General features: G+C 44.2%; 7 protein-coding genes across 12 annotated transcripts; 5 read left to right on the top strand and 2 right to left on the bottom strand.

Annotated features, from left to right (window-relative positions):
- Positions 1 to 240: 240 nt before the first annotated feature.
- On the bottom strand, positions 241 to 2,006 carry LOC4339162 (large ribosomal subunit protein eL30). Its single transcript, XM_015783253.3, has 5 exons — positions 1,923 to 2,006; positions 1,694 to 1,799; positions 767 to 868; positions 573 to 641; positions 241 to 484 (listed from the first exon to the last, which is right to left on the bottom strand). The coding sequence occupies exons 1-5, from the start codon at positions 1,941 to 1,943 to the stop codon at positions 444 to 446; spliced, it is 339 nt and encodes a 112-aa protein (XP_015638739.1). The 5' UTR covers positions 1,944 to 2,006; the 3' UTR covers positions 241 to 443.
- A 193-nt stretch (positions 2,007 to 2,199) lies between these two features.
- On the top strand, positions 2,200 to 4,465 carry LOC129785819 (KRI1-like family). Its single transcript, NM_001420629.1, has one exon. It carries the CDS (start codon positions 2,263 to 2,265, stop codon positions 4,231 to 4,233), a length of 1,971 nt encoding a protein of 656 aa, NP_001407558.1. The 5' UTR covers positions 2,200 to 2,262; the 3' UTR covers positions 4,234 to 4,465.
- A 526-nt stretch (positions 4,466 to 4,991) lies between these two features.
- Positions 4,992 to 8,890, top strand: LOC4339160 (Calcium and calcium/calmodulin-dependent serine/threonine-protein kinase). The gene is made up of 8 exons (NM_001420628.1): positions 4,992 to 5,047; positions 5,147 to 5,947; positions 6,030 to 6,084; positions 6,981 to 7,091; positions 7,187 to 7,419; positions 7,861 to 8,068; positions 8,258 to 8,317; positions 8,448 to 8,890. The coding sequence occupies exons 2-8, from the start codon at positions 5,241 to 5,243 to the stop codon at positions 8,622 to 8,624; spliced, it is 1,551 nt and encodes a 516-aa protein (NP_001407557.1). The 5' UTR covers positions 4,992 to 5,047; positions 5,147 to 5,240; the 3' UTR covers positions 8,625 to 8,890.
- Positions 8,891 to 9,833: 943 nt separating this feature from the next.
- Positions 9,834 to 12,383, top strand: LOC4339159 (histone H3-1). Of its 4 annotated transcripts, none has more exons than XR_010741212.1 (7): positions 9,834 to 10,060; positions 10,185 to 10,210; positions 10,329 to 10,356; positions 10,898 to 11,028; positions 11,123 to 11,197; positions 11,615 to 11,710; positions 12,068 to 12,372. XR_010741212.1 is itself a non-coding variant. In NM_001420626.1 (7 exons), the coding sequence occupies exons 1-7, from the start codon at positions 9,955 to 9,957 to the stop codon at positions 12,118 to 12,120; spliced, it is 495 nt and encodes a 164-aa protein (NP_001407555.1). In that variant the 5' UTR covers positions 9,888 to 9,954; the 3' UTR covers positions 12,121 to 12,383. The 4 variants fall into 4 exon arrangements, 2 of the variants coding, with proteins under 2 accessions (NP_001407555.1, NP_001407556.1); XR_001545891.3 differs by having other exon boundaries at positions 10,895 to 11,028; NM_001420626.1 differs by having other exon boundaries at positions 9,888 to 10,060; positions 11,635 to 11,710; positions 12,068 to 12,383.
- Positions 12,384 to 14,164: 1,781 nt separating this feature from the next.
- Positions 14,165 to 17,432, bottom strand: LOC4339158 (ABSCISIC ACID-INSENSITIVE 5-like protein 2). Of its 3 annotated transcripts, none has more exons than XR_010741568.1 (5): positions 17,168 to 17,407; positions 15,983 to 16,978; positions 15,613 to 15,684; positions 14,639 to 14,800; positions 14,165 to 14,538 (listed from the first exon to the last, which is right to left on the bottom strand). XR_010741568.1 is itself a non-coding variant. In XM_015783249.3 (5 exons), exons 2-5 carry the CDS (start codon positions 16,835 to 16,837, stop codon positions 14,520 to 14,522), a joined length of 1,002 nt encoding a protein of 333 aa, XP_015638735.1. In that variant the 5' UTR covers positions 16,838 to 16,978; positions 17,168 to 17,411; the 3' UTR covers positions 14,165 to 14,519. The 3 variants fall into 3 exon arrangements, 2 of the variants coding, with proteins under 2 accessions (XP_015638735.1, XP_015638733.1); XM_015783249.3 differs by having other exon boundaries at positions 14,639 to 14,694; positions 17,168 to 17,411; XM_015783247.3 differs by lacking the exon at positions 14,639 to 14,800 and having other exon boundaries at positions 17,168 to 17,432.
- Positions 17,433 to 19,473: 2,041 nt separating this feature from the next.
- Positions 19,474 to 22,938, top strand: LOC4339157 (ADP-ribosylation factor 2-like). Its single transcript, NM_001402578.1, has 7 exons — positions 19,474 to 19,645; positions 20,205 to 20,365; positions 20,893 to 20,963; positions 21,291 to 21,410; positions 21,752 to 21,870; positions 22,178 to 22,259; positions 22,383 to 22,938. Exons 2-7 carry the CDS (start codon positions 20,218 to 20,220, stop codon positions 22,386 to 22,388), a joined length of 546 nt encoding a protein of 181 aa, NP_001389507.1. The 5' UTR covers positions 19,474 to 19,645; positions 20,205 to 20,217; the 3' UTR covers positions 22,389 to 22,938.
- Positions 22,939 to 24,568: 1,630 nt separating this feature from the next.
- On the top strand, positions 24,569 to 25,367 carry LOC107277267 (uncharacterized). The gene is made up of 2 exons (XM_015783245.3): positions 24,569 to 24,877; positions 24,970 to 25,367. The coding sequence occupies exons 1-2, from the start codon at positions 24,650 to 24,652 to the stop codon at positions 25,297 to 25,299; spliced, it is 558 nt and encodes a 185-aa protein (XP_015638731.1). The 5' UTR covers positions 24,569 to 24,649; the 3' UTR covers positions 25,300 to 25,367.
- Positions 25,368 to 25,674: the final 307 nt, after the last annotated feature.

Below are 25,674 nucleotides of genomic sequence, written 5' to 3'. Positions count from 1 at the left end.
AGCTGCTAAACGGCGATAATCAAATCGACAAGCAAACGTGGAAGCCACACTACGTTTCCAGATTCTCCAGGAGCAGAAACCAAAACGGCAATCAGCGAATCACACCATGGATAAAAAACAAAGCAAGTGATTCGAAGCTTCGAGATAGTTAACAACCATAGTCTAGCTTTTGAACCACATAAGCAAGGAAGCAAACATCTTGGATGATGCTCTCTTTGCTGATGCTCACAGAACAGCAGGAGAATAAACTTGCTCAATATATAAATAGAGATCTCATCAAACAAAACCATAGAAATGCCTTAACAACAATATGGAGTATTATCTGTATGGCAGATCCCAACTCAGCATAGCAAAATTACACAACTAAAGATAACCAAGAAACAGCCATTGGCCATGTAAGCACGTCTGAACCCTACATCTCAACTAAATAGGTAAAAACTTCTTCACTGGGAGGCAGGGGTTGTGTTGATGATGTCCGAGTCACCTGAAACAGGGAAAGAGGCAAATATATTCAGTACTTCTGAGGGTGCCATAGAGGAAAATATATGTAAGTGATGTCGGTAGCGACGAACCAGGGTCGATGATGCTGAGGCAGCACACCCGGTAGTACTTGCCGCAGGCAGTTCCAAGATCAACATTGTCTGAAAGCGAAGGCACAGTAAGACATACAGTACCAAACTATATCACGGAAAAACCGTGACATGTAGATGAATACAGATGCTATCACACAAAACATAAATGGTTCGGAAGGATGAAACAAACTTACTTCCATGGAAATGGTGAACGCTAACTTTTCCCAACATGGCGTAATACTCAATCTCAGACTTCCTGAGTGGAGGGCAGTTGTTTGCAAGGATAATCAGCTTCCCTAAACATAAAAAAGATGTGATTGATGTCACAATCAGAAACCACAACACAACCTATCTGAAATTTCCTACATGTTATAACTGCAAATTCATTCAACTCGAGAAATTTAAGTTCAAGGGAAGTTTGCATTTAACTTTCTTAACTAATATCAACAAGCAACAAACACAATAACAAGGACCACACATCAAAATACAAATACAGCCTGAGTTAAATGCACCGTATTTTGCACATATGTACAACAGAAAAAAAGAATATGTCATGTGTAAGCAGGTAACTGAGAACATATAAAATCGATAAAACCATTTCAGACATCACACTATATAACATGATCTATGCTCCATAAACAACAAATGTTTCAACCTCCAGTTGTCCCCAGACTAATGGAGATCATGGAGAACTATTAACTAAGAGGTTGGTATTGTTATAGGGTACTGTATTCATCTCTAAGACACCGCAAAAGCAAGCCAAAGAGGTAAACTTCAGTCCCATTCATTCAAGACAACCGCAATGCAACTCAATTCACAACGCATCCCAAATAATTGCAACCACAATCCATCTAAACTTAAATTTACAGCCGATCAACTTCCAAAGGATTTACAACAATTCCACCCATAAATAAACATAAGACAGTCCAATCTACCCGAAAATTATCGCACAAACTAACACGCAGATCTATAGGCAGACTATGATTAGCTAGCAACGCATCAATCAATCATAACACTCCCACCTACCCTACAATTCGGATTAAGCGAGCAAACTAATCAATCAACATCCACTAACACTACCAGATCGAACAAAACAACAAAAAATCGGTCGGGATCGATACCCTTGGAGTTGCGCAGCGTCTTGAGGACGGTCTTGTAGCCGAGCGTGTACTTGCCGCTCTTCATCACCAGCTGCAGCTTGTTGTTGATGTTGTCCGTGCTCTTCTTCTGCATCATCGCCACAACCCACCAATCAGAAACCAGCAAAAACATCGCAACGAAATGGTGAGATGCGCAGCGGGAGAGCGCGACGAGGAGGGGGAGGGAGGCGCAATCGATCAGGAACCTTACCGCCTTCTTGGTGGGAGCCATCGTGATCGAGCGGCCGCGGCGACGACGACGAGAGCTGCGGGGCGCGGTGGCTTCTGCGGCGGCGGCGCGAATGGGCGGCTGGTTAGGGTTTAGCTCGACGCGGTGTATATAGGTGCCGCCTCGCTGCCGAAATTACGCGTTTGCCCCTGGGCCTCCGTCCTCTTGGGCCGTAAAATTCACAGATGGGCCTTCAGTAAAGGTGGGACCCATATGTCATTTGCCTCCTTTAATATTGGTTTGCTCCTCTCGATTCGCGAAAACCCTAATTACCCCCAGCTTCGCCGCCGCCGTCGTCGCCGTCGCCACTGCAGCGGCAGCCATGAAGCAGAGGAGGGAGGAGGAGAAGAAGAAGAAGGACATCCTCGCGGGCTCCGACAATGAGTCCGATGGAGGCGGCGGCGAGGAGGATCTCTCCAAGATCCAGATCAACGAGGAGTACGCCCGCCGCTTCGAGCACAACAAGCGGCGGGAGGCGCTGCAGCGCCTGGAGGAGCGCAAGAAGAAGGGCCTCGTCCCGCCGGAGGAGGAGGAGGAGGAGGACGACGACGACGACGAGTCCTTGTCGGACGACGATGACGCCGCCATCGCGTCCCGCCGCGTCGACCGCCAGATGTTCGAGGTCATCCGCCGCATCCGGCGCGGCGACGCCGCCATCCTCGACGCGAAGGCCAAGATGTATTCCTCCTCGTCGGAGAGTGAACCCGGCGACGAGGAGGGGGAGAAGCCCAAGAAGACGAAGAAGGAGCGGCCCCTGTACCTCAAGGACGTGAACGCTCGCCACCTGCTCGAGGAGGGCCCCGAGTTCGCGGCGCAGGCTAGCCATGGCGGCCACAGCAGCAGCAAGTACGACAAGATCGCCTACGACGAGCAGCAGAGGAAGGGGCTGGAGGCTTTCCTTGCGGCGGAGAAGGCGGCATTAGGCAATGGCGATGGCGATGGCGGCGAGGATGATGACGATTTGTTCCAAGTGAAGCCGAAGGGTGGAGATGGTGGTAACAAGGAGGATGATGACGAGGAGAAGAAGGAGACTGAGCAGATACTGATTGATATTTTCGGCAAAGACGAGGAGCTGGACGAGAACAGCAAGTTCCTGAAGAAATTCTTCCTCGAGAGGCCGTATCTCGAGACGGGCAGCGAGAAGAAATACTCTCCGGATGATATCCAGGAGGTATCGGACGAAGAGGAGCATCTCATAGAGCAGGAGGATTATGAGACCAGGTATAACTTCCGGCATGAGGAAGCAGCCGCGACTGGTGCGGATGTAATGGACAGGGTGATGGGGCATTCGCGGTTTGTCGAGGGGTCTGTGAGGAAGAAGGAGAGCAGCAGGAAGCAGCAGCGCAAGAACAAGGAGGAGCGGATAGCACGGGCCAAGCAGGAGCAGGCAGAGGAGTTGAAGCATTTGAAGAACTTGAAGAAGAAAGAGATCGCCGAGAAGCTTGAGAGGATCCGGATGATTGCCGGAATTGATAGCGATGCAGCTTGCAAGCTCGGAGCCGATGACTTGGAGGAGGATTTTGATCCTGAGGAGTATGACAGGAAAATGAAGGAGACATTCAATGACAATTACTATGAAGCAGATGATGTTGATCCTGAATTTGGGAGTGGTGAGGAAATTGATTTGGAAAAACCAGACTTTGACAAAGAAGATGAACTGCTTGGGCTACCCAAGGACTGGGCTCTTGATGGGCAAGATGGATCGTCTGCAGCAGCTGAGGGGGCTTCTCAGAAAAAGAAAGGTGGAAAAGATATTGCAAATGGTGAGGGGACAAATCAGAAAATGAAAGGAAAAATTTCTTTGAAGGACAAGGTGGAGCTTGAGAAGGAGATGGAAGAGTACTACAAGTTAGACTATGAGGACACTATTGGAGATCTGAAGACTAGGTTCAAGTATAAGCAAGTTAAGCCGAACAGTTTCGGCCTGAGCACCTATGAGATATTGGCATCAGATGACAAGGATTTGAACCAGTATGTATCCATGAAGAAGATAGCTCCTTACAGGGAGGCAGAATGGAAGGTGACGCATCATAAGAAACTGATCAAGGATTCGATCCTTGGAGGACAGGATAAAGAAGGCAAGAAGGTCAAAAAGAAGAAGTCTAAGTCTGAGGAAGGCCCTGCTTCATCAGAACCAGAGAAGGAGCTGCCGAATGAACAGGGGGATGCAGATGGCAAGGCAAAATCAACCAGAAGTGAACGAAGGAAGCGTAGGAGGAGGGAGTTGAAGATGACCACCGAAAGGCAAGCAGCCTATGGAAAGATAAACCCTAAGCGTCACAAGAGCCATTGAGCTTTGGAGATTCGGCATAGTTCATCTAGAAAATTATTATTTTTTTGTTTATGTGATGCATTTTTGTCTGGGCGTTGTCCTTGTGGAAGCATCTGTTTAGGGCATTCATGATATATCTGGAGCTGTGAACCCGTTATTGTCACAGTGGTAACATATGGTTCTATGGAAGTTTTGCTTACATATTGTAATTTCATGAGCCATATAATCTTTTTGTTTTTACATTTGCCTCTGCAATTTTGGTTTCCTTATCGATTTCTATGATGAATGGTTAAGTTGGAAAGAGGAAACTCATGCCAGAGTGAAGATTTGTCAATTTGTATGGCACAAATGTCTATCAAAATGATTCATTTGTTCCTCTCCAGCCGTTTGACCAGACCATACCTGGCCAATTTACATCTTGTGTTAATTTGCATGAGGAGAGCTTACCTTCCATGTTTATGATGTTGTCAGCTACAGTGGAATTGTGCTTACAACTGTCTAAGACAAAGCAGTAAACTACAGTTAGGCCTCACCGAGTGAAGACCAATTCAGAGCAGCTCCAAGCAGTGGCAACCAGGTCAACAAAAACTATTTTGGCCTGTCATCTTCTTCCAATCATCTCATTTCTCTCTTCTTGTCACCTTGTTCTCTGCACAAAAAGAAATCCTTGATAGGGTTTATTCCCTTGTGTTGGTTGTTGCACATGTCCCTTTCTTCCATCGTCACAACCTTCAGTACTCACATTACTCTATATAATGCTCTCTCATATTGTTTTGTTTACTGATCAGGTCTTCAGGAGAAGGAGCTTGCTTTGTACTCCTAACTGCTCCTTCCAGTTTGTGCTCTGCTGTTCCCCAAATTCTCTTTCTCCTACTTCCTGCAGATACCCATATGATTCATTTGTTCTTCCTGCGCTACTGATTACTTCTTTCAGGACACAGCTTTGCTACTGGATTACTGCCAATTGAGTCTTGTTATTCGGTTCCTCAATTTATCAAGTTCTTCAGAGCAGGCAGTCGAAGTCCATAATGTCCAAGACTGAGAGCAGAAAGTTGTCCGATGACTATGAAGTTGTGGATGTTCTTGGCCGGGGCGGGTTCTCAATAGTAAGGAGGGGAGTGAGCAAGTCTGAAGAGAAGACCCAGGTTGCCATCAAGACTCTGAGGAGGCTCGGCCCGGCGATGGCGGGTATGAAGCAGGGGACAAAGCCCGTGCCCGGCTCCGGCCTGCCGATGTGGAAACAGGTATCGATCTCCGACGCGCTGCTGACGAACGAGATACTCGTCATGAGGAGGATAGTGGAGAGCGTTGCGCCACATCCTAATGTCATCAACCTGCATGATGTGTATGAAGATGTGCATGGTGTGCACCTCGTCCTTGAGCTGTGCTCGGGTGGTGAGCTTTTTGATCGGATTGTGGGGCGTGACCGGTACTCGGAGTTCGATGCGGCCTGCGTCATTCGTCAGATTGCTAGCGGGCTGGAGGCTCTTCATAAGGCAAGCATTGTACACAGGGACCTGAAGCCGGAGAATTGTCTGTTCTCTGACAAAGATGAGAAGTCCACACTGAAGATCATGGATTTTGGTTTGAGTTCTGTCGAAGATTTCAGTGACCCAATCGTCGCGCTGTTTGGGTCAATAGATTATGTTTCACCGGAGGCTCTATCCAGGCAGGAGGTTTCAGCTGCTAGTGATATGTGGTCTGTTGGGGTAATTCTGTACATTCTTTTATCTGGGTATGTTGGCCATTTTCTTGTTATAGTTCCCTTGATTAGGATTATTTTCGTAGTTTTAAGCCTGGTAGTTTGTGTATTTCAGATGCCCACCATTTCATGCTGCAACCAATCGAGAAAAGCAGCAAAGGATCCTGCAAGTAAGTTTCCTGAGCTAACTCTGGTCAAATTGTTGCTTCAATGGTGTTCAAAATGGTTTGGAATATTCTGGTTCGCATTTGACGATACCTATTAAACACTTCGGGCAATTTTAGTGGAAGCAGAATCATTATAAGTATTCTGATCAAGATGATTTATAAGTATCTTTGCATTTTCTAATGAAGCAGAATTATTATAATTCTGGCCCGTGAATGTGAGGGTGTTTTTCTTGCAAAAAATGGAATTTTGGTGAGAGTTACATGTAGCTGACCTCGAGTGTGAGTCGGCCATACGGTTTTCCAGTCCCAAATTATGTGTTGGGCATTTGATTCACTCTAAAATTTCAGCATGAGTGTGAAGTTGTTAGCCTTTTATCAGTGGGTTTGCAGCAAATGACATTGCATAGTTTGGAGATCTGCCTGCCAATCATTGCTGAAATGTCGTCTTTTGGTAGTTGTTAGCACTTCAGTTTATACCTGCATTGTCCTATATTTTGTCCAGTTCTAGTAGAAAAAGTTGCCCTGAGATGTCAAATCAATAGCAGTTGGCCAGTAGCTAACTAGACCTTACATTTTACTGAAAAGGTGTAAAAGAATGTTCTCTTCCACAAAAGACACATGGATTGGATTGTACATTTTCCAATGAAAAACACGAACTGAGTCAGTATGGATATGGGGCTACTGGGCTAGTCAAATGTTGTTCAGTAAACCACTGAAAAAATAAATAAACTGTGCCGTTTGTTTCTGAAGAATTATGGGTTCCATTATCAATAGTGCCTTTGAATAACATGACTATAAGAGGAGGATTTGTAGTCCTTGTGTTAGGCACCAATTATTCGAAAATGCCTGTATTAATCAGGAACTTGCTCTAATGGCATATAATTTGTGTGCTTCTTCAGGGTGAATTCAGTTTTCAGGACCACACATGGAAAACAATATCTTCATCCGCGAAAGATTTGATTTCGCGCCTTCTTTCTGTTCAACCTTACAAAAGGCCAACAGCAAGTGATGTCTGTCTCATATGCTCCCTTTTCAGCATATTACCATGTTAGCTAAGATACTATAACTGTTCTTAATTTGAATATCATGTGTCATTTGAAACCAGCTTCTGAGGCATCCTTGGGTGATTGGAGACTGCGCCAAGCAAGATCTCATGGATGCAGAGGTCGTCTCAAAACTGCAAAAGTTCAATGCTAGAAGGAAATTGCGGGCAGCTGCGATAGCCAGCGTTTTGAGCTGCAAAGTGGCATTGAGGACTAAAAGGCTGAGAAATCTTTTAGGAACCCATGACCTTACCTCAGAGGAGCTGGATAATCTGCGGCTTCATTTTGGACGAATGTGAGTATCATGACTTGATCAGCCTAAAACCTCTTGTGTAATTACTAGAATTTTGGGACTAGCATTTCTCAGTTAGTAATTTGAGGAACACTACAGTTGCTTTAAGGGGGAGTCATATATCCTTGTCTTCTCTGAAAACAAATGTTTTTTTTTCCAACACTGAAGAAGTCCCAATTTTGCAGGAGTATATTTGCACATATCATATATCATGTGCAGCCCATTTTATTAGGATTTTAGGAGTAGAAGATATGTGCTATGATGAACTGTGAAATTAACACCGAAAAGATTTATAAGCAGAAAGCGGTAGCCTTTTTTTCCTTTGCCAGAGAAGCTTCAGAAGTTCAGATTTCTCGTAAAACCTTCATAGTTTTAGGATTTAAACATGACACATATGATGTTCCAATCGAAAAGTATAACACTAAGCAAGTGCTCTTTATGCAGATGTGCAGATGGAGAAAACGCCACTCTGTCAGAGTTTGAGCAGGTGCTGAGAGCAATGAAAATGGACTCACTGATTCCCCTAGCTCCCCGCGTATTCGATCTGTTCGACAACAACCGTGATGGAACCGTCGACATGAGAGAGATCCTGTGTGGGTTCTCCAGCCTCAGGAACTCACGAGGCGATGATGCTCTTCGCTTGTGCTTCCAGGTAAAAATTTCCAAATGCACTCGACTCAAACTGAAGTGGCAGCCCTTCCAATTTATGTACAGGAATATCAGAAACATTGCATGATATCATATCATACATAACTTCAAATTCAATTAAAATTCATAACAAGAGAGGTATTTCAGCATCTGATCATGAGCACACAAAAAAAAACTGCATTTTTCTTTTCAGATGTACGACGCTGATCGGTCAGGCTGCATCAGCAAGGAAGAGCTGGCATCAATGCTCCGAGTAAGAACTCCTAAAAAAGGAAAACCAAATCTTTGCTCTTCTTGAGATGGCTTGTTCATGTCTCTTTTCAAGTTTTGAGTTGAAAATCTGACGAGCTGCTGTTCATCTGAACTTTGGTGATCCTCACAAGGCGTTGCCGGAGGAGTGCCTGCCAGGCGACATAACGGAGCCGGGGAAGCTGGACGAGGTGTTCGACCAGATGGACGCCGACAGCGACGGCAAGGTCACCTTCGACGAGTTCAAGGCCGCCATGAACAAGGACAGCGCCCTCCAGGACGTCCTCCTCTCCTCCCTCCGCCCACAGTAGCAGCAGCAGCAGCAGCAGAAGCTTCTCAGATTGATCGATTTCTTCAGGAAAAATACTAGTATCTGTACTGCTAATACTTCTGCAGCGAATGGCTGGCTGCCTTATCTGAAATTTTCATCTGTGTCGGCTGCTGAAATGGTAGCAAAACTGTAGCTGTTCTGTTGTCACCTCGTCCGAAAAAATTATGAGCGGTGCGGATTTCACATTTTCACTATATTCTGGGTGAAATTGAATAGCAAGCCGGGTAACATATTTACCTGATTTCCAAAAAAAGAGAAAAAATGGATAGCTACTGCCAAATATGTTGCATGGATTTTGGATAATTGTGTAGGGGTAGGGATCTCGAAGCACGGTTAAGGAGTTAGGCTTTGTTCGTTCCTGGGAGATCTGGGAGATTGAGAGAGAAAAACATCTCGTTTTTCACATGCATGCTTCCCAAACTACTAAACGGTGAACTTTAAAAAATCATATTAATTCATTTTTGAACTTTAAAATAGTTAATGCTCAATTAATCATGAGCCAATGGCTCACCTCGTTTTTGCGTATCTTCCTAATCTCCTCAATCACCTTATCGTCAAACTCACCTTTAGTGATCCATAGGGGTGAGTTCCGTATGTGGAGGTCAAGGTTCGCGTTGGCCGATCTGGTTGAGGTTGCTTCTTAATAAAAAGTCATGTGGGCGGTCTTTCCTCCGTCGGTCGAGTATTATTTCGATGGCATGAACTAACCAGTGGATAATCCTTGATCCACCATGTCGTGTGAATTTTTGTTCATTTAATTGAACTTGAGTGGTCCAGGTATTAAATGTGGGTCAGGCCATGTCCATCCCTACACCGAGCTTGCCATGCATTCATGTTTAATTATTCCTGCAAAACAAAGGGGAAAGTGCCTGTTTTGAAGGAAAAAAAAACATTCCTCTTCAATCTTTCATTCGACCGTTGCATTGACATCCTTTTCTTTTTGGTAAATTTTGCATAGTGTTAGTTTCAGTCCTGTCAGTGTCAAATAATGTCAAGAAATGACTATTCTGGGATAGAATTCAAGAAACGTAACTCCATTTCGCAAAAAAGGAAAAAAAAACAAGAAACATAACTCGATCACTCGACCGTTGGACACATACGCGCGCGTGGCGTTGTGGCCTTGTGGGATGTGAAAAACGCAACTGACACAGACTGACCCATAAATAACAACAAAACCAAGGGCCTAACCGCAAAAAGGGATCCCCAACCCAAAACCAAAAGAAACCCTCTCCCGTTTGCCTCCACGCCGCTTCAGTTTGAAAACCCACCGCCACGTCGCCGCCGCCGCCGCCGCCGCCGCCGACGCCGAGATGGCTCGCACGAAGCACCCGGCGGTGAGGAAGTCGAAGGCGGAGCCCAAGAAGAAGCTCCAGTTCGAACGCTCCCCTCGGCCGTCGAAGGCGCAGCGCGCTGGTGGTGAGCGCGCGCTCTCTCCCCCTCTGCGTTTCTTTTTTTTTTTCCTTTTTCTTTCAATGGCGGTGGATGGTGAAGCTTATGCCCCCCCCCCCCCCTTCCCGCCTCTTGCTTGTCCCCTTTGCAGGCGGCACGGGTACCTCGGCGACCACGGTGCGTGCGGGAGCGGGTCTTTCGTTTGGTGATTTTTTGATTTTGTGGGGGGATATGTTTTTGTTTTGTATCTTGGCTGGATGGATGGCTTGCTCACCACCTGTTTGATGGAATGCAGAGGAGCGCGGCTGGAACATCGGCTTCAGGTGCGTTCTCTTGGGGGGGTTTCTAGGGTTATTCATGGGCTCGTTGGAGCTTTTCCTTTCTGTCTCTTGGATTCCGGGGGACCTGAGGGGCTCAATGTGTCCCTTTTCTTGCTCTGTTTTACCGTGTGCTGTACTTTCCTCATCGTTGTTTTCTGAATATATTATAAGAACAGTAGTTGCAGAAAGATCTTCAATTGCTCATCAGTCAAAGCTTTTCTTGTTTTCATTCTGAAATAATAGCAAATCCAGTTTGGTCCATGGAGGGGTTATCTGAAACATTATGACCATAAAACATGGTATTAAGCATTGCTAGCCAAGAAATGTGTGGTTTTTAGACACGATGTTGATAGGTGATTTTTATGCTCATCCATTATTAGTCTTTGCATCGTGGGAACTGATTTAGTAAACTTTCTTTAGTGTCATGGTTCAAATAGCGTCTGTTCTACCTAGATGATAGGTATCCATATGGAAGTCTTGGCTTTGGAATTGCTCTCCTTTTGTTCTCCTGTGATTAAATAACTTTAACATGTGTGTGAAGCAGGGACGCCTAGGCAGCAAACGAAGCAGAGGAAGCCACACCGCTTCCGTCCAGGCACAGTGGCACTGCGGGAGATCAGGAAATTTCAGAAAACCACCGAACTGCTGATCCCGTTTGCACCATTTTCTCGGCTGGTGGGTACATCCTGAACCTGCCTTCTCTCTATATCAAATATTTCGTAGTGCAAACTTGTGTGATGGAAGCTTTTTGTGCCGATAAAATTTGCAGGTCAGGGAGATCACTGATTTCTATTCAAAGGATGTGTCACGGTGGACCCTTGAAGCTCTCCTTGCATTGCAAGAGGTCAGTGGTCAAACCTGTTTATTATAAGTTTACAACTGATGGCTTAGTTAGGGAAGGGTCAGACTGAATTATACTGTTTAAATTCCATTCTGCTTCAAGACTCAAGTCACGGCTCAAGAGTGTAACTGAAAAATGTACAAATCTTCCATGATCAATAAAATGAATATCTCTGTGTGTTGATTTATGAGTCAGATTGCTAAATTATTATCCTTTTTCAGTAGAACACCTATATACTACAAATATGCAACCTCCCTATTTTGTTGTGTCTGTTCAAGATTGCTATCATAGAGTATACCAATTTCAGTTCCTTCTTTCCAGCCATGTCTGTTTCTGCATAACCAGGAAAAGGAACAAAGAGCTGACTTAATTCTCACAAAATAAATTATGTTATTTACTTGCTGTCCTGCAAATTTCCAGTGGTTTTCCCTCTCCTGCAGGCAGCAGAATACCACTTAGTGGACATATTTGAAGTGTCAAATCTCTGCGCCATCCATGCTAAGCGTGTTACCATCAGTAAGTTGTCATTCTGAATGAACTTTTCTCTTTCTTTTTCTCCCTTTATATTATTATGCTAAATGGATATCATATATGCCACAGCCTACATGATATCATATACGCATCCACTTCAAAAGCATTCTATTTTTTTATAGGAATAACATTCTAATTGCAGGATGATTCTTAATACATGTGTTTATATTTAATGTCATATCTAGTTTTCATACTCTTAAATTTATCATGATTATTGATTAAACATAGGGAGAATTAGTTGGTTTGTGAGTTTTGAGGTGTGAAATATGCTGCTTGCTATTCCCTGTAAAGCTTATCAGCGTTGTCATTGTGTGGTTTAACAAATAAACGTTTGTTCTGCAGTGCAAAAGGACATGCAACTTGCCAGGCGTATCGGTGGGCGGAGGCCATGGTGAAAATTTGTTTGCGAGCCATGCAGCATGATGGACAAGGAGCAACATGTGTCGTTGATTAACATTTTAGAAAGTAGTGTAGATGTATCTTCACATAGGGATCAACTTACCCTTCGTTCCCATTCTAATTCAGTTGATGTTAGTATTTACCTTTTGCTCCATTTGGATTGGTCGAATTCAGGATTTCATCAAACAGTCGATTGTGAAATGTGAACCAGGAATTGTTGTGTTGATTGCAATAATGGGTTCCTCTCACCTGCTTCTTCCATCAGATATTTGAACAGCTGTTTTCAAGAACCCTGTGCTCAAGGAACACAGGCAGTTGTTGAGTGCAGAGGACCTTGAAATATTTCCTCCAACCCCATATATTGCACTCATGATTTGTTATTCAGACAATGTTACAAAGTTACTGGATCTAGATGGAAACAAGTGGCAAGATGGAAAAAATGGCAGGATCTACACGGAAGCCAAATTACAGGAACAATGAGCAAAACCAAACTAATCATCAGGAACTAGAAGCTATCATCAAAATTCAAGGGTGTCCAAAGGAGGCAGAAGCAATCAAGACAGCAACATAAAAGAAGGGAACTCGCCTATTCAGATCCTCTGATTTTGTAAGCAACTACACTATCACTGGTGATGAACTGTTGATGATGTTGATGGTGAACACTCTACTTGCAAAGGGAAAACGAGGAAGAAACTAAAATTCCACATCAAAATTCCTATGTACATTTCTACAGCCACATCTCGGAAGAGCTCCATGTGAGCGTGTGTCGTCTACTGATAGTAGCTTAGCTTCTAATTCTGCCTGGGATTCGACTTGCTCGACGGCTTCTGCTTCCCCAGGCTCGCATTGACCTCGACCTCCACGGCGGCGGCGGAGCGCGACGGCGGTGACCTCGCCGCCGGCGCATTCTGCAGCAGCTTCCTCGGCCGGATCAGGCCTTCTCCCCCTGACGCTGAAGCTGCAGCATCGCCAAGATCCACTGCACTGATGCTGGCAAAGCATTGCAGGATCATGAGAATGCAAATGCAGAGGACACAAATGGTGGCAGATCTCATGGCTTTGGTGACCTGCTTGCGGCTCACTTTGCTGGACAGTATGAATGTAGGCTGTTGCAGTGAAGTGTTCAGCTTATATGAGCTTAATTAAGCTCACACGGCTTCCATGTGAGTAATGAAGTGGAGGTGATTAGGAGTGGATGGGCGTGATGATGGGCATGTGGTGAGAGGCTGCGAGTTGGATTAGTCCATTTGACAGCCAGCCTGCATGCGCTTGCCATGCCATGGCTAATTGCATTCCGTTCGTCAGATCAGATTCAGAGCGTGCCCTGAGCCATGCACGGCACATGCGACGCGAAGCAGAGCAGCCTAACCCAGCCTAGCCTGCTGCTGCTTTCGGCTCTCCTTCCTCCTTGTACTAGCACGAGTAGTCTATAGGACTCATGAGTCATGACGCATGGATGGATGCATGATTCCGGGCCAAACTGTCCGAATGATTGCACGTGCAGGAAAGCACGGGGAAATGATGAGATGCGAGCCCCAGAAACACGGAATTATCTCGTGAAATTCATTCGAAATTCGACACAAACCACGAGATTTGGAGCTCCAATGATCGGAGGAGCTTCTGTCTGCTGCAGCTATTTCTGGAATCTCCAACACTCTCAAACATTCTAACTTTCCATCCAGATTACGAGAAACAGACTACCACGCGAGAGTTTGTTTGGAGGAGCTTCTAACAACTACAGCTATTCATAAAGTCTCCAGCTTTCTCGATCAATCCAACTTCCATTCTAAGAAACTGTAGTTACAAAATTCAGAAAATAAATTAAACCCAAAAAGCTCTAGATTCCCATCAGCTACTTCTCACAATCTAAAACTCTGCTCCCCCAGACAGGCATACGATATGTGTTGCATGGGTGAGCCGTCAACTTATCACCCATCGTTATCTTAGCCGAAACAGGGGAACTGATGTTGATCAGGCCATAACAAAAGTCTCCACAGTACACTGATCACAACCAAGTACTAAGTATCAACCAACCACAAGAAACAGGCAAAGGGCCCAATCATGTATAACCAAGGAGCTCTGAGAACTTAACAGCGACACGTGCCTTGGAGAATTTACATACTGACAAGTGACAAAGCCTCCGAAGAGATCAGCAGCTGGGGCGACATGGCTAGGGCTCTGCTGGTGCTGGTGTTTACAAGCTCTAAACCACCACCGGCTGGAGGGGGAAGATGGAATCTCAAGCTATATCGATTGTTCCTACCGCCAAAGGATGCGAAATATGTGGGCAGACCCCATATAATCTACAAAATTTACTATGGACATCGTCACCATCAGAAGGCGGCCGAGCTTGTTCGCCTGAGTTGATACTTGGGTTCCGGGGGAGGCGCGGAGTTCAGTATCTCATCCAACTCCTGGAAACAGCGGGGGACAAAATCATCTCATAAGGGACATCAACATGAATGAACAGTAACAAGATGCTATAAGCTAAATGGCATTGCCGGTCTTGCTTACCCAATCTCAAGAACAAGGGCAGCATGATTCACTTCGTTTCTAAACTGTAAGAAATACTATAATGGAATGTCATAAAACCGTTTGTCAAATATCAACGGGCCATCAATTCTATTATGCTAATAGTACAGAGAGATGTTTGTGACTTTGTTCAGCATCAAGTCTCTGTTCAAGGGGAAAAGGCCCAAAGTTAAGGGCATGGGAATCAAGCATCTTGGTGAATTACTATGGAATTGCAGCACATGTATAACCCGTAAAGCTCTACAGATATACAGAGTAGTTTCATATGCAAAAATCTTAGAAAAGGCATGTTTGGTTGATAAATCATTACCATGATTGATAAATAAAAGGCAACCAAAAAAAGGAGGCCCACCTAAGTGTTCAGTGATTTAATGTATGCAACATTGCAACATTTAAAATTTACACTTTAAAAGATTGCAATGATGCGCAAAATTGGTGATGACAATACTAGTGTTTCACATATTTAATGCTGATATATAGGAGTATAATGTAGCATGATAAGTTGATTAAAATCCTCAAGAACTTCATATAGGTCTCCTTAGAAAGTCAAAGGCACTTGCATATATAGCAAGTCAAAATCAAAGCCTCATTTGATTGTTTCATAGTTCAAATATAGTAGTAACTACATCTGGTACATTTGCCATTTATAAGGAGAACATAGCATAATCCTTAAGTAAACAGATCAAATAGAAATTACTAACACAATTACAAAAGTATATAGCACTTATCTAGTTATCTGTTACCACTTTGGACCTGTTGGTGTAACAACTGTGGCAAGTGGATAGCGAGAGAAAAAAATAACTAGCTAAAATAAAACAGGAATTGTCGACTGTGCAACAACAGTATTTCAAAGCCATATCAACATAATAACACAGGGAGTAGTCCTTAGTGGAATATCATTTGTCTAAAGGAATGACAAAATAGAAACAGTACAATGGTAACAGCAGAGAAAGTACCTTCTGCTTCTTTAGCCTCTCATTCTCCTCTTCTAGACGAAGAACTTTGTTTTCAAGCTCATTAGTGTAAGCCTGCCAGTTAGAATGCACACAGCGGTGAAATAAATATACATGATCCATAAAAGAAGGGGAAAATGGCATTCCAATGCTACTGCAACTGGTATGTTCTTACAGCTTTGGAAAGATATAACATATATATTGATATATTAGACTAAATACTGTATGAGTAAGAGAAATGCCAACTTAATACATCCAGAGATTAAAAAAAAAGAATCCATGAGGCCTTTATGTTTGAAAGCAGTAAATTATAATAAGCAAAGTAAGAGCATACAATATATAGAAAATTCTAAGTAGGAAGGATTAATCATACCTGCTTCCTCGCTCTTGACCTGGCAGCTGATTCCCTGTTTTTTATCATCCTCTTCTGCCTTCTTTCTACTAGCTTATCTGCAATCTCCCCTGTGGCACAGCGTTTGCGCCCAGGTGTCTGAGGATCAGAAAGAGCCCCGAGCATTGGCGAAGTGATCTGGCCATCGGAGTAAATTGGATCCAAAACAGCACCTGTAGCAACAGCTAATGGCTGAGGTGCCAGGTGAGTTGCCATGTAAGGAGCACCTATGCTTGGATGCTGGGGCTCCAAAGCCTGCTGGTGATACTGCTGTAGCCACTGTGCTCCGGCATTCAAATCAGACGTACCAGCTGCAGCCGCAGCAGCGCCCCCTACCACATCCATGTTTCCTGGCAAATCGTTCGGATCCGTGACAACCCCAGCTTTGACCAGGAAATCCTCAAGCGTCATCTCCCCCAGGGTCGGCTGCCTCTCCCGCCTCCACCGGCCACCCTCCTCAGCACCCCTCTTCGGCACATCCTGGATGCCCTTCCACACCTCATCCACCGTCTTCTTGCTCAGCTCCGGAGGCATCGTGATGCTCCCCTGGCGCTGCAGCCCCAGGGCCGGCTGAGACTGGCCCGCGATGCCGCCACCGCCACCGCCACCGTCAAGGTCCGCGCCATCAGGAAACACGCTTTTAAGCAGCTCATCAAGGTTCATACTAAGCAACGGCTCCCCCAACTGGCTCTGAACCTCATTGAGTGTAAGCCCATACAGCGACCCTTGCCTCGCCAACCCCTGCATCGGCCCGCGCTGCGCCGAGCCAGCATCCCGGCCACTTCCACCGCCGCCGCCGCCACTACCTCCAGCATGCGAAGCCATTGCCTGAATCATGAATCGGCGCTCTCAATTACACCAAATCAGCCCCCGAGGATTCCACCCTACCCCTCTCCAAGTAACCTCAGCAGCCGCGATACCCAGCGAGGCTGACCTAACCTGGGGGCATTAGGGTTCAACTGAACCCCAGATTTTCCTCTGCAAAAACTAACATCCATCAGTACCAGACGCATCACAGAAATCTAGAACAAACTGGACGGGGGGCTAATTGGGAAGGAGAAGAAAATCCAACCCAACCCAATCCAACCCGCGAACAGATTCCCCTACCTACGCGACCCCGAGCCATCAATCCAAGCGGCCCGCGGAGGAGAAGAGCGAAGAGAATACCTTTGGATTCGATTCGATTCGATTTGACCCGAGACGGTGGCCGGCTGGCGGGGCCGCGCGCGGGAAGAGGCGGAGGGGGTCAGCGCCGCCGCGGCGGGCTTCTCGCCGGCGGTGGCCGCGGCCGCGCGAGGAAGGGGGGGGGGGAGGAGACCTACCGGAGTAGCAGTGCAGATCGCAGCGAGCGAGAGAGGAGGGAGGGGGGAGAGTGAGATGGAGTCGAGATGCGTGAAAGAGAGGAAATAGGAGGGGTGGAAATGGGGCATGTCACTTGGTCATTGGGCCATTTTATTTATTTTACTAGTACTCCAGCTTGTTTTTGTTTGAAATTAAAAAAAATCTTGGCACTGTTCAAAATCATGATAGAGAAAAAAACTGTTTGGGATATGAAAAACAATAATTGAATAGTCTCTTCCTTAATTCCATGTCACCGTAGAACTTCAATACTCCATTCAATAATACAAGGCACAACGTTCTTTTATTTAAAGTTATTTCATAATATAAGGCAGACATGCATGCATGTTATTAACTAGCACTCTTTTCACTGGAATATTACTTCCTCCGTTTTACAATGTAAGTCATTCTAGCATTTCCCACATTCATATTGATGTATCTAGATTCATTAATATCAATATGAACGTGAAAAATGCTAGAATGACTTACATTGTGAAACGAAGGAAGTATTATTTAAATCCTACACCATCAAGATCTCTAATTTTATTGGGCGCGTGCATTCTATTTATTAGGATAGCCCAATCTAATTTTATTGGGTGCATGCATTCTATTTATTAGGATAACCCAATCTATAAGGTGATAATAATTATTTCTTGGTCTTTGGGTTGAGAGTAGTTGTGCCTTATATTTAGGAATGGATGGAGTACATTTTTGAAATATTAAATCTCTTATTTGAATAGTCTCTCACTTATTATAAATGTAGTTCCTGTTAGAACTTCTTGCAACTGTTTGTTTTTCTATTTCCCTTAATGAACGAATGCTACGCGTCAAAAAAAAACTAAATAGATATATAAAGAAACTAAATAAATGCTACTACTGTTCTCATGGATAAATGGTTTGTATGTTTCAATGCATCGTAAATGAAGGGCAATTATGTTATTTGAATTGTTTTCATAACTACCCGTAGTATAAGTTGATAATTGAAATCCATTTAATACTATATATAAATTTTATGTGGTAAAATAGTGCATGATCCCGAATCTTACCTTATGTAAATTATTGTTGGGAACAAAAATACCATAGCTTAGCATGCATTATAAAATAGAGTTATATACTGCAGTTTTCTTTCATGCCTCTATCTCAGTCTCACCGAGCTACATGAAGAGCCACTCTTTTATGTCCCCTTCGCCATGTCTCGGTGCACTACCGGTAACCTCATCAGCTGTCCTCGAAGCTTCACCATCATCATCTTTATGCCACGTTACCTAGTTGTCATCATCCTAGTTATGCGTCATCTCTACCTTATCGTTGTAGCACGAAAGGAGGAGGAGGCTGAGCTGCTACGGTGATAGAAGCGGGAGGTGGCAGCAATATGGGCGGCTCTGGAGCTCGCATAGAGCAACAAAATTGACAGTCTCATCCCATTTGAATCCCTTATTGAGGTTGCCCTCGAGGTAATCCCAGAAAGGCAAGGAACAAGAGAAGAGGTGGAGCTCAAAGGTCCATTTTTAAGGTCAGGCTTAGAGTGCAAAGAAGAATGGCAAACTAAGGTAGGCACGGACTCAGGCATGACCAAGGTTCGTTATTATCCCTCTTTTCACATTTGTTTGTTCTCACTATATTGTTCGCCTGATGTGTTGATGTGCTGCTGTTCAGACTTTGAACCTACATTTTATCATCTGTGAGTGGGTTTTGTTTGGCTGTATTTTGTGAATTTGTGATGCAGTAGTTGCAACTTGTATGCTTGCCGAACGGATTTTGTTGCTATCTGTTTTTTTTTCATTTTTCAGAAATTTCGCCCGCAATTTTCAAATTTGTATTCAAATTTTTTCAAAAAAATTCGTCCAAAATTTCCACAATATTTCTAAAATTTCTGAAATTTTAGAATTTCGGTGACCCCATACAAATCAGTAAACCCACAGGTCGAACCCTGCACTCCGGGAGGGTATATATAATCGCAAAATTCCTAGTGACCACCGACGCGTACCGCACATTTCCGGGGCCCACCTACCAGCAGGGCCCTCCAACCTGCCCCTCCACGCCCTCACCACAAACCCACGTGGGCCCCACCTGCCGGTGACCCAGCCCCTCCCCCTCCCCCTCCTATATAACCTCCTCCCTTGCGCGATTTCAACGACCTCTCTCTCCCCATCTATCTCCTCTCCCTCTCCGCCCATTTCTCCTCTCCACCTGCGATCCATCCGCGCCCGCGAGGAGGAGGGAGCCGGACGCCGCCGCGGGGAGAGCAGGGGAGAGAAGGAGAGGAGGAGATCGCCGTCGCCGTCGCCGTCGCCGTCGCCGATCTCGGTAACCACCGCCCCCGCGAAATTCCCCCGCTGGTCGTGTTCGATCTCGCTGGTTTTGAGTGGAATTCTGCGTCTGCTTCCGATCCGATCGGTTCGGCAGCAGCTGGTTTGGTTTGATTTTGATTTGATCGGTAGATTTGGGTGTGTGTGTGTGTGTGCTTGTTTTGTGCGATTTTTGGGGGTGGGTTTGTATGGGTTGGGGTGATCTGAAGGAGATTTGATTGGTTAGGTTTTCTCGCTAGATTCGATAGGTTTGGGGGGGGGGGGGGATTTGAATTGATTCGGGGGGAAGTTTGACCCGGTTTGACCGGCTCCGCTCGATCTAGCTTCGTTCCCACGCTTGGTGTTGGGAGGAATCTGGGTGGGCGCGGGGAATCGCTTCGGTTGGCCGCGAATCCGATCCGATGCCGCGCTTTCTGCGTGCCCTTGCTCGCAGATCTGCGGGCTGCGGGCTTCAGATCTCGCGGATCTAGCTGCGGTTGCTTTGATTCCGCTCGTTTTTCTATCGAGACCCTGTGGATCTACGGGACTGACTTTTTTTGTCTTCATTTCGTTTTCAGAGCGGGAGCGGAGATGGGGCTCACGTTCACGAAGCTGTTCAGCCGCCTCTTCGCCAAGAAGGAGATGAGGATCCTCATGGTCGGTCTCGATGCGGCCGGTAAAACCACCATCCTCTACAAGCTCAAGCTCGGCGAGATCGTCACCACTATCCCCACCATCGGTGCGTTTCCAATCCACATCCTATGCTGTGCACGTATTGTTACGATGTGTTCAGTAATTCAGCTTATAGTGGTATGGTAGATGCACGGTCTCCATTTGTCCCATCGCATTAAGTTAGGCTGTGTGCGCATAATTAACATTCCAGCTTGCGTTGCTCAGCAATAGATCAAAGGTCAGAATTAGGTCCTTTTTAGTCAGACAATAATTTTTTGGGCTGGCTTAATGATAAGAACTGTTTAGCAATGGGATTAGTTTTAGCTGATCTCAAATTGATTATTTGGCTCAAGTGTGTTTACACTCCACTTCACGTATAATGTTTACTCCTATATGCTAGGTGGACTTAAATAAATTACTGAGATGTCTCCTTCAATGTGTTTCATCTTACTGGATTTAAAACCTGAATACTCTCTTTCAGAGTTCAGCCAATGTTGTAGGATGGTAGAATTATATGGTTTTAGGAAGTTAAAACACTGGAAAAACAATCTGCTAGCATTTACATTGATCCAAACTTGCTGTCTATAACTGCAGGTTTTAATGTCGAAACTGTTGAGTACAAGAACATTAGCTTCACCGTTTGGGATGTTGGTGGTCAGGACAAGGTAAGAAATTGCCTTCGATCAGCTATTATTTCTGAATTATTTTTTTGGTGCATATTATATAGTTTAACATTGTCAATTACCTGTTATTAACATGCTTGCATAATCAGAAACCACGCATGCAAACTGCAGTATATATTACCTTACACTAAGCTCTGATGGATCTGTTTTATTGAATTTTATGAAAAAAAAAAGAATTTAGATTTGGTTAACTTCCTTTGTCAAACATATCAATTTATCATTTCAATTGTTTATAGCTTCATTCTCTCATCTATTTTGTCTTGGCATGTTCTTGTGATCTGATATTTTCTGTGTGTTTTATTAATACAGATCAGGCCCCTGTGGAGGCACTATTTCCAGAACACCCAGGGCCTCATTTTTGTTGTGGACAGCAATGACAGAGAGCGTGTTGTTGAGGCCAGGGATGAGCTCCACCGTATGCTGAATGAGGTACTATCAATATCAGAGTTCAAAGTATTAGTCTACCTTTAGACTCTTGTTGGGAAACAATTCATAAATTGCATGTGGTTTGCTATATTCTGTTGTTGAGAATCATAATTCATAAATACGTGTGATTTGTAAGATTCTTTGCCCATGATTCCCTCTTTCCCTTTTTTCCTCTAGCCATCAGGAAGATCTGCCATTGGTAATATACGCATAAGATGTGGTTCCAAAGCTATTTGAAATTTCTAAAGAGCCCAACATGGATGAAACAACTTATACATGCTATCATGCTTATCATGTGATGTTCTAGAAGCTATAGTTTTAATGTTGGCATGTTGTGGCTACAGGATGAGCTACGTGATGCTGTGCTGCTGGTGTTTGCAAACAAACAAGATCTTCCTAATGCCATGAACGCTGCTGAGATCACCGACAAGCTTGGTCTGCACTCCTTGCGCCAGCGGCACTGGTATGGTTTCCTTTCCTCTTAAAAGTTTATGGCCTGCTCACACAGGGCTTTTTAGATTGATCAGCAATAGTGTGTATTTATATGCTTTCAGCATACTATGTGCTGCTCGCATAATGGTGCTCCTGTATTCTACTTAAGTACTAAATCCTTGTCCTAAACCAAGTAAAACCATTCATGCATTAGCAAATTGTGAACCAAGTAATAGCATTCAGTGTGCATTATCCAACTGTGTTGACAATACCCAATATTAGTGTTTTAAAGTTAAACTTTCTATGCAATCTGAATTATTCGTCTTATGTTCTCATAGGTACATCCAGAGCACATGTGCTACCTCTGGTGAGGGGTTGTATGAGGGGCTTGACTGGCTTTCCAACAACATTGCCAACAAGGTACGACAATGGCATATTTGCTGCTATAGAACATCCACAGTAGCGCTTTAACCGCGCGTTATCATATCTTACCTAAAATGTTTGTAGGCAACTAACCACCTGCCTTTTATATCCTAAAAACAGGCTTGAAGCATCTTGGCCGGGCTTAAATGAAAGGAAGACATGGCGGATATCCCTGAGTGAACGCTGCCTTTTTACGTATCGAAACTATATAGTCATGACAGATAATGATGTGGATGTTTTGGGAAGATAAAGCTCTTTAGGTTCCACCACCAAAGGAGCTAGCTATCAGATTGTTTTTCGTGGGGTGTTAAAAAATCGTGCGTGTTTCAGTTTGGTTTTTAATCGAAAGGCTTACGGTGCCTGACTTTTGTACCTCTGTACTCGCCACAGATGTTGTAGTATTGACTTGTCTTGGGCATAGCGTATTGTTACGTAATCCTGTTCTGTGCAGCCACCCCCAATATCCTTACCAGTTTATCCCCCGTTGCCTTCCTGGCCAGCATTCTGCTGCCTTTCTTCTTGGATGGCACTTCATTCCTTTTCAGTAGCTTTCCGTATGTTTATATTGAAGTAAGCGCGTTGTAACGTCAGCCTGAAAATTGCAAACCGATCATTTCCTGTGGGCTGTAAGGGTTTCTTGGAACATAAGAATTTTACAGGAATGGGTTTTGATCTCAATGAAATCCGTTTGGTCATATCAAATTTCAAAGGAGGCGTAAGGCTGTGATTGGCAGCACAAACATTTGGACGAATACTTTCGCGCACATTTCCCAAATTAAAGGTATGTTTTTTTAAAAATAAATTCTACTATCTCCGTCCCATATTACTTGTCGCTTTGACTTTTTCTTCCAACGTTTGATCATTCGTTTTATTTAAAAAATTAGTGCAAATATAAAAAAACAAGACATACTTAAAATAAATTTGATAATAAAACAAGTCATAGACAAAATAAATAATAATTTCAAAAAAAATTTGAATAAGACGAATGATTAAATATTACTACCTCCGTCCTAAAATATAGCCACTTTTAGCTATGAATCTGGATACACAGTTGTCTAGATTCATAGCTAAAAATGCTTATATTTTGAAACGGAGGGAGTACAAACAACAACTCAAACCGACAAGTAATATGGGATGGAGGTAGTATATAAAAACTGTTTCAAAATACAATATTAATTCATTTTTAAATTTAAAATAATTAATTAATAATTAATTAAATATTAATTATACACTAATAACTTATCTCGTTTACCTATCTTTTCAAACGTTTTCTTTTCTCTACTCTTAAACAGAATCTAAGTTTGTGTCGGATGGTGAATTCCCCACCCCCACCCCCACCCCCATCCCCGCAAAACAAAACTTTTCCGTTCCCGTCCTCGTGAAATACGAAGGGGAAATTTTGCTCCCATCCCAGTCCGCACGGGGAATAAATTCCTATGGGGTCTTTGTCCCTATTTAAAATAATATATACGTGTCAAATTATATAAGCAATGCAACATATATTCACACCCAGGGAAATCGGAGTCCCATTACCATCTCTAGTGTCGGTCGGAGCAATATATCCAGGCGGCTACGATGTGCCTATGTGGAGTCCTGGACGAACGAATATTTTGGTGGCATCCCAAAGTTTTTGTACCCGTCATGTTCAACGGAGCAAACGAAAGAGACCGGCAGGCAAGCAAGCGGTCGAGTGGCCATTGTACACCTGAGAGCTGAGCTGAGATGGCTACAATTCCGTTGCTTTCTTTTCCCACATGAAACCAAGCCGGTAAACATGTTCGTTGCCTTGTGTATTGGGTTAACCAACCCAGAGACACCCGAAAAATGAAACCGTGACAGCTGCACGCAGCAGAGCCACAGTAACAGTAGCACAGAGAGAAAGGGGACGGTGATCATGCCTGTACCATGAATGCAAGAATGAATGCCAGCTAGCTAGATACTCCTACAGTACATCACTTCCCCAACCGTCCGTGCGCTAACATCCGACGTGACGTGACGGTCCTACTTTTTACTCCGATTCAATCGCCGTGTTTAGTTTCAAAATAGAGTAAAGTGAACCAGCGGTCCTCAAACTTATAAGGGTGTGTCATCTAGATCCCCAAACTCTCAAATCGCATTTACAGGTCCCTAAACTTGCTTAGCCGTACATTGCCTGTCCAAACCCATTTGACTCGGTCTGCTCGCTGACATGGCTTGCCAACGTGGAGGGGAGGAGACAGCCAGGGTGGTGCATTATGCATTAAGCCCCTTATTTTTTCGCCAGCCCTCAGACGATAAATCCCCCACTGTTTCGCTTTTTTTTCCCCATCGAGCTAAGCCGTGAAACCCTAGGGAGGCTCGATTCGTCGCCTCCATCTTCAGTTCGTCGCCCTCTTCTTCAAGCTCGGATGCGGGGCATCCAATTGGTTCCATTTGGCGTATCTAGAGTGAAGCCCTTCAATTTGATTGGCGCCATGGAAGGGGGCTCGAGTTCATCGTCGACGAATCGGCGGAAGGGAAAGGGGCGTTTCCCTCTGATTAAGTGCCCTTGTTGCGATTGTGAGACAATCATTAGGCGTGCGGCTAATACGCCTGAGAATAAAGGGCGCATATTTTACACTTGCCCTTGCCATCAGGTTAGTTCTTCTCTTCTATAATCTGTGTTGTGGTGGAAAATTTTCAATTCGCATCGGTTTGCTGAGGTTAATTTTGTACATTTTTTGCGCAGCGAGATGGAATTGGATGTCGCTTTTGGTACTGGGAGGAACAATATGAGGAGTACTTGATTAATACTGGGCATCTTGCATCTCGTGCTGTGCATATTCAGAGTCCATGTTCTGCTGTGCGTGTTCAGACAAATGCAATGGTTCAACAGGGTGCACAACCATATGTTGAAAATGATGCAGAGCAAATTGCTGAGCAGATTAAAGTGCTTGTTAGGAGGATGAACTTGTTGATAGACATTGGTAGGGATATTGTTGCCTTATTGAGATGTGTAGTAGCTGCCTGTGTGGTTGTTGCGGTGACAAATATGTATGCTTTCTTTAGGAGTGGTTGAAATGTGTAATGTGTGAAATGCACTAAAAATGCATGGTGTGTGATGAATAAAATAGCCAGTTTCTTTAATCTGCATCTTTGTGAATGTTGGGTCTATACAAATTTTGAAGGAATGCTTGTTCAATTCATAGAATATTTGAGGCACAATATTGCAAAGGCAAAATGAGGCACACATTCAGTAAAAAGGCAGAACATCCATTTCAGATACTTTCAGCACTTAAGTATCACAAAATGCAACTATAATTCTGGCAATCAGCAAGTAGCCATGCACTTGCACTACAGCATGCAGCTGATATAGCATATTTTTAATCCATTATATACATCACAGTGTGTTGACAACCAAAACACCATTTTTTGTCAGATTGTCACTAAACAA

This window comes from Oryza sativa, chromosome 5 (genome assembly GCF_034140825.1).
Source record: "Oryza sativa Japonica Group chromosome 5, ASM3414082v1".
NCBI lineage: Eukaryota > Viridiplantae > Streptophyta > Magnoliopsida > Poales > Poaceae > Oryza > Oryza sativa.
This window is presented reverse-complemented; position numbering and strand designations above follow the sequence as displayed.

What these genes read in the sequence shown, in the direction of transcription:
- LOC4339162 (XM_015783253.3), bottom strand. Translation starts at nt 1,943, where the DNA reads ATGGCTCCCACCAAGAAGGCG. An exon ending in TGGCTCCCACCAAGAAGGCG is followed by an intron (nt 1,800 to 1,922) that starts GTAAGGTTCCTG and finishes GCGATGATGCAG; the next exon opens with AAGAAGAGCACGGACAACAT. An exon ending in CCTCAGCATCATCGACCCTG is followed by an intron (nt 485 to 572) that starts GTTCGTCGCTAC and finishes TCCCTGTTTCAG; the next exon opens with GTGACTCGGACATCATCAAC.
- LOC129785819 (NM_001420629.1), top strand. Translation starts at nt 2,263, where the DNA reads ATGAAGCAGAGGAGGGAGGAGGAGAAGAAGAAGAAGGACATCCTCGCG.
- LOC4339160 (NM_001420628.1), top strand. Translation starts at nt 5,241, where the DNA reads ATGTCCAAGACTGAGAGCAGAAAGTTGTCCGATGACTATGAAGTTGTG. An exon ending in AGCAGCAAAGGATCCTGCAA is followed by an intron (nt 6,085 to 6,980) that starts GTAAGTTTCCTG and finishes GTGCTTCTTCAG; the next exon opens with GGTGAATTCAGTTTTCAGGA. An exon ending in AAAGGCCAACAGCAAGTGAT is followed by an intron (nt 7,092 to 7,186) that starts GTCTGTCTCATA and finishes ATTTGAAACCAG; the next exon opens with CTTCTGAGGCATCCTTGGGT.
- LOC4339159 (NM_001420627.1), top strand. Translation starts at nt 9,955, where the DNA reads ATGGCTCGCACGAAGCACCCGGCGGTGAGGAAGTCGAAGGCGGAGCCC. An exon ending in GAAGGCGCAGCGCGCTGGTG is followed by an intron (nt 10,061 to 10,184) that starts GTGAGCGCGCGC and finishes TCCCCTTTGCAG; the next exon opens with GCGGCACGGGTACCTCGGCG. An exon ending in CGGGTACCTCGGCGACCACG is followed by an intron (nt 10,211 to 10,328) that starts GTGCGTGCGGGA and finishes GATGGAATGCAG; the next exon opens with AGGAGCGCGGCTGGAACATC.
- LOC4339158 (XM_015783247.3), bottom strand. Translation starts at nt 16,837, where the DNA reads ATGATTCAGGCAATGGCTTCGCATGCTGGAGGTAGTGGCGGCGGCGGC. An exon ending in GGTCAAGAGCGAGGAAGCAG is followed by an intron (nt 15,685 to 15,982) that starts GTATGATTAATC and finishes TCTAACTGGCAG; the next exon opens with GCTTACACTAATGAGCTTGA. An exon ending in AGAGGCTAAAGAAGCAGAAG is followed by an intron (nt 14,539 to 15,612) that starts GTACTTTCTCTG and finishes CGCTGTTTCCAG; the next exon opens with GAGTTGGATGAGATACTGAA.
- LOC4339157 (NM_001402578.1), top strand. Translation starts at nt 20,218, where the DNA reads ATGGGGCTCACGTTCACGAAGCTGTTCAGCCGCCTCTTCGCCAAGAAG. An exon ending in ATGTTGGTGGTCAGGACAAG is followed by an intron (nt 20,964 to 21,290) that starts GTAAGAAATTGC and finishes TTATTAATACAG; the next exon opens with ATCAGGCCCCTGTGGAGGCA. An exon ending in TCCACCGTATGCTGAATGAG is followed by an intron (nt 21,411 to 21,751) that starts GTACTATCAATA and finishes TTGTGGCTACAG; the next exon opens with GATGAGCTACGTGATGCTGT.
- LOC107277267 (XM_015783245.3), top strand. Translation starts at nt 24,650, where the DNA reads ATGCGGGGCATCCAATTGGTTCCATTTGGCGTATCTAGAGTGAAGCCC. An exon ending in ACACTTGCCCTTGCCATCAG is followed by an intron (nt 24,878 to 24,969) that starts GTTAGTTCTTCT and finishes TTTTTTGCGCAG; the next exon opens with CGAGATGGAATTGGATGTCG.